This window comes from Mytilus galloprovincialis, chromosome 5, assembly GCF_965363235.1.
Source record: "Mytilus galloprovincialis chromosome 5, xbMytGall1.hap1.1, whole genome shotgun sequence".
In the NCBI taxonomy this organism is placed as follows: Eukaryota; Metazoa; Mollusca; class Bivalvia; order Mytilida; family Mytilidae; genus Mytilus; species Mytilus galloprovincialis.
The window spans coordinates 1,650,968-1,656,967 of NC_134842.1; the positions used below are offsets into that span (position 1 = coordinate 1,650,968).

Genomic DNA, 6,000 nt, shown 5'->3' on the forward strand with positions numbered 1-6,000 from the left:
GTAAAAGCTGTCGGATTCATGTTTGTCCGAGCATAACTCTATTGTCCCGGTTTTGGAAGTTTTTCTAATCCGGTGTACCCTGTTGGCTACGTATATATATAACCTCCTGGTTTGGTTGTATATATATCCGAGAACAACTTTGCTGTCGGTATAAAAGTTAACACTATCTATCTCAATATAATTTAATTTTGGATGTAACGCGTCTTCTGATTGGTTGACGTTATTTTGTTATCAGCACATATACATAATTTAGTCATGTGACCGTGAAATCATCAACGTTTGTTCATGGTTTTATACGGTTTAAAATGGAATTTAGAACTAAATTATAAGAAATGAATGTAACATTTTTTCTGTCTATTAGAAATAACATAAAAAAATTGGTGCACACTGTTATATAACCCGATACGCGCGTTATTCATTATGCATCAATTTTGTTTATGTTATTTCTTCATAGACAGACAAAATATAACAGTCGTTCCTTAAATGTAACGGATCGTGTATTGTCTCTGTAGAATCGACTTACAAAACTGCAGCACACATTTCAAGTCTAGGAATGATACTTATGTGAATCGGCGCTACATTTGCCTTCCGAAGAACAAATTCTATATCGATAGTGCCATCTGACTTTGTAGTTTTGATGTATGCTACTGCTTTTCAGAAGCGTCGGAGTAAATATGAAGCTCTTCACGCATGACAGCTCCTAATGGAAAAAAGTAAAATCACAAAAATACTGAACTCCGGAAAATCAATTTGGAAAGTCCATAATCACATGGCAAAATCAAATAACAAAACACATCAAAAACGAATGGACAAGAACTGTCATATTCCTGACTTGGTACAGGCATTTTCAAATGTAGAAAATGGTGGATTAAACCTGGTTCTATAGCGCTAACCCTCTCACTTTAATGACAGTCTTATCGAAATTCCTATAAAAGAGCTATATGTTCTGGATAAAACTACTAATTCATAGCCCCATTGCTTTCTATGATGAATTCTGCAATTTCTAGTATTTATGGCTACATTAAAAGTTCAAAAAAGTGGCAGTTATTTCATGTCAAAACTGTACCTTATCCTGACTTGTGCTAAAAATATCAACATATCTTGAATTGCATATTAGAGCGTACTGGTTTCCAGAAATTTGATAGTACAAAAACAGGAACTTCTGATCTGAACAACAGGCCAAATGTGCCCTCTTATTAAATTTCATATACATCTTTATTATTCAAGTAAAAGTTTCAACAATGATTCAACAGTGATCCCAAGTCCCAAAGCTTTCATTTGATACTAAACTTACCCAAATATTCCCACTATTAACAAAAAAACAGCAATCCGTAGGAACTAGTTTGTTTAAAATATGTACTACTTTCCCCGCGGGTATACATTTTTAACTGGCCAAGTAGTCAGCAGTTCTGTGCTGACTTGAGTTATCATTGATATGTTCATAGATATAAATTAACTGTTAACACAAAACTTTGAATTTTAAAAACAAAAAGGCTTTTTTACCTCAGGAAAAGATTACCTTAGCTGTATTTGGCAACACTTTTAGGAATGTTTGGTCCTCAATGCTCTTCAACTTTGTACTTTATGCCTTTTAAACATTTTTTGTTTCGAGCGTCACTGATAATAGAATTGAGAAAGGAAATGGGGAATGTATCAAAGCTACAACAAACCGACCATAGAGCAGACAACAGCCGAAGGCCACCAGTAGGTCTTTAATGTAGCGCGAAACTCCTGCACCTGTAGGCGTCCTTCAGCTAGTCCCTTAAAATATATATATACTAGTACAGTGATAATGGACGTCATACTAAATTCCGATACACAAGAAAGTAAAATAAAAAATTATACAAGACTAATAAAGGTCAGAGGCCCCTGATTTGGGACAGGCGCAAAATTGCGGCGGGGTCAAACATGTTTATGAGATCTCCACCCTCCCCCTATACCTCTAGCCAATGTAGAAAAGTAAACACATAACAATACGCAGTTCAGTTTAAGATACCGATGTCAGAAGATGTAACAAGAGAAAATAAATAAAACGACAATAATACATAAATAACAACAGACTACTAGTAGGGAACTGACATGCCAGCTCCAGATCTCAATAGTAACAAGATAAGTCTTGTTTAGACCAAACGCATGTCTGGCGTAAATATAAAATTTTGATTCTGGTATCTATGATGAGTTTATTTTCTTGTATGTTCTTTCCGGTCGAGCCTATATTAGTGGTTCTATACCTTCTAGGAATTTATAAAGAACTGAGTTCCTTTAGAGAATTTCCTCAGTCATCCCATTCCGAACGTTAATCCTTGGGTAATAGTTCATCCCAGTCATTTGTATTTTTTATTAAATTTCTTGAAAATAACTTTCCCTGTACAGTAACTTGTGCTACAAGACCTAGCGTTATTGCATCCAATTTCAAATTCAAGCTCACACCTAAACTACATTAAAGTACAATATTATCTTTTTCAGGGTCAATATCCTTCAGATACTTGGCCAGGTCATCGCTGTGAAATGCGTTACGTACTTTTTGCTTGTTAGAGGCAATTTGTGAAGACACAAATTTCCTAAGGGCAATAGAGTCTTCTGAGTTCGTTTCATCAAACAAACTGCGTGTTCACTTGTTGCAAGAGACGTTATGCCATTATCGACATAAACATTGTCTCTAATAAATTCCTTAACATCTGCACCATAGACGTGTGCTCTGTATCATGCTGCCTTTTGCAAACCATAAGTAGACACAGCAGGTGAAGGACTGTTACCAAAAAACGTAAACACACATACGGTACTCGACTAGTATATTAGTAAAATTATTTTCCTTATACCACAAAAGTCTGAGGAAAGTTTTCTGGCCTTCCCTTACCTCAGACAATAAAACATTTGCTAAATGTGTCCTATAATTGTTACGGACTCTCTTCTGAAACGGAGGAGAACTCCTCTCAAACTATTGACAAGGACATTAGAACACTGTTCAATATGCATTTTCAAACGTTGCGGATGAGTCAAACCATGTCCATTCTCAATTACTTTTCACATGAAGTCAAATAAATGTTCCTTTTTTGTGGGATGTTTCTACAGACTTTGCTCCAGAGTCTTTACTCATTAACAGCTTCAGGTCTTTTCGATTTGTTCCACTAGGATTTCGAAATGGAAGGGGCGCTCCAAAACTGCCGTTGGCGTCACTAGTAATCAAAATTTAGCTTAAGGTATAAATCCACTAGTTCATAGACCATTGCACTCTATGTTAAATTTTGCAATTTCAAGCATGTATGGCTACTTTGTCTTAAGTTAAAATATATTGCCAGTTATTTCATGTCAAGACTGTACCTTAGTCTGACTTGTGCTGGAAGAATCCTGTAATTTCATAGAGCGTACTGGTTCCCCGAAGTTTGATAGTACAAAACAGGAACTTCTGATCTGAAAAAACAGGCCAAATGTGCCCTCCTATCAAAATGTTATTTACTTCTTTATTATTCAATAAAACTTTTAACAAGTTCTACAGTGATCTCAAGTTCCCAAGCTGTCATTTGATACAAAAACTACCAAAATATTCCCACTATTGATATAGATACAGGTATGTGTAGGCACTATTTTGTTTAAAAATGTAATACTTTCTTGCATGTTCATTCCGACTGGGCATGAATTAGTGGTTATATACCTTAAACGGTAAAACAGATATTAACGGTCTTTAAAAAAGATTTATGAAAATTGAATAAAGATTAACAAAAATTAAAAAATATTTTTAACGGATTTCAATCCATTTCAAATCATTTTAATACCCATTTAGTTATGATAACTAGAATACCTTGCGGTCATTCAAGTTAGTTATAGAGTTCATTGTCCATAAATCTTAAGAATTTTCTATCCTCATTTGATAAACACACTTTATCATCGTTGATTGTTCTTTTAAATATAGAGCCCTTTTCGAAAACATGTTGCTTGGGCTGACAAAGTTCAATATCATCTTCGGTTCTGTATTTCTTCCTAACATCTAAGTTGTTAGAAAAAGGCTTGAAAATAGATTTCCGTCTATCACTTTGAAGGTATGTTTAATTTACATTGATGATATCTGGAGCATGACCCTTGCCCAGTCACGCTTCGACTACAACCACCCATCCAAGGGTCAGCCTTTGAGCGTATTGTGTTCGTCTTTGTCCAGTTTTCTGCTCTTGCACATTATGTGATTCGCCCAAATATCTGCCAATCAACAAAACACAATAACAATCAAAACAGAGGAGTAAAGACTCACAAAACCTAAGGACATTTACATTAACAGTTATAAATAATAATTAATATTTCACTCCAAATTAACTATATTCGTGAACAACGAAAATCAAGGCACGACAATTGTGGTCGCGGACCAGGTGCTCCGGAAGGGTATGCATTTCCTGCATGGGAGCTTCCCCATCGTTATTTGGAATTTATGTATCGATGTTCTCCAAATGGTGAAAATGTTTAGCTACTACTTAGCTATTTCCTTTCTTATATCTATAATTTAATCGCATTCTGTTAGAGTCGGCATCTCTAGTTTTGAATGAGCAGTCACCCGTAGCCTCAATTATGTATCGGAGAGAACTGTATTCCCTGAACAGGAAGATAGATAATTCGGAATAAGCGAGATATCTGTTGCTTTGATTATCATGTATTACTTACATCTTGACATATTTCTCTTGTTGACCATTTGGATAAATTTAACAAGGATAGTCTTAGAGCAAGACTTTCCCGGAAAACTATCGCCGTAAATCTGGGTGGAAGCTGACTTGATTTGTTGTTCGGGCTGATATGATGACTTATCTTTCTTCTTTCCGCCATGCATTGTTGTGGATGTTGAAAATATTGGTGCTTCACGGGTTTCATATGCATGGTAATTGAGTGACGGTCACTACCGCATACTCCACATTTCGTTAAATCTGTTTCGTCTGTCATCCAAGCGTTTAGTTCGACATTGATTTAGCGAATGATTTGTTTTGGGAATCGGACAAACTTTATCCGGTTCGTTGTCGGATGTATCGTGATGCAAATCCGTCTTCTTTGAAGAAATAAAGATTTTGTTTTGATTTGAGTTCCTATAATATGTGGTGTCATTTCTGGAATTTGTATTACATGCATACTTACAGAATAAACGAAATAGACAAATAATTCATTGCATCATACGAATAGAACTAGAATATTTGGTATACTTAAACACGACTCTTTTTCAACAGGTTATGGATCTTTTGGACACACCAATGATGGAGCATCATTTGTACGTTTCCTGTGTGAGGAGCTCAAAAAGATGACCAAATTAGATAAGTTCTGTAAAGTCTTGACCAAAGTTAATTTGAGGGTATCTCGGTGTAGAGAGAAGTCTTTTTTCTTTTCGCGACTTACAAAGGAGTTGTACTTAAAACAATAGTGCCAAACAGATACTTCATAAAGAAAGACTGATAAAATCATACAAATGAACATTTGAAAAAAGTATTTCATAGTTGTTTTCATATACAAAAATTCAAAATGAGAGTTTAAATTTTTGAGATTATAACCATGTCGCATTTTTTGCAAAAATAAAAACATCTCAATAATTTCTAAATTTACAGTATCTAGAGAGATACGTTTGTGTAAATCACCACCAAACCATGCATGTGTTTAAACGTTAGTGCTCTTGAAAACAAAGTAAAACAATATGTAACGAGAAATACTGCAACCGATTTGATTCATCGTTGTTTTTGCGATCAATCACATGCTAGTTTCTTTATTAAATTGGTAAGTTTGTGTTAAGCAAAGATATTTTGTTTTGTTTTAAATTTTTTATCGTATCTATATGACTGTAAATACATTAGCATGTAAATACTAATGTTTATGATATATTTTCTTTTAGCTCAGTTTTGCTTTATTTGTAAATTGTATTTTCAATCGAGTTTTAAACCCCATCACCTTATAAGTTGGATATTTTTTATGCTTAAACCGTCTACAATAATTGCTATTTATTTAAACATGCAAACGAGCCTGTATTCACTTACTATTGAA

General features: G+C 34.6%; 1 protein-coding gene across 1 annotated transcript in view; it reads left to right on the forward strand.

The window, feature by feature from the left end:
- Positions 1-5,555, forward strand: part of LOC143074944 (uncharacterized) — an 84,711-nt gene extending 79,156 nt beyond the window's left edge. Inside the window, exon 10 of the mRNA XM_076250145.1 lies at positions 5,199-5,555. Coding sequence (XP_076106260.1) covers positions 5,199-5,389 — 191 coding nt within the window. The 3' untranslated portion in view covers positions 5,390-5,555. The remainder of the gene's footprint in view (positions 1-5,198) is intronic.
- The last annotated feature ends 445 nt before the right edge of the window (positions 5,556-6,000 follow it).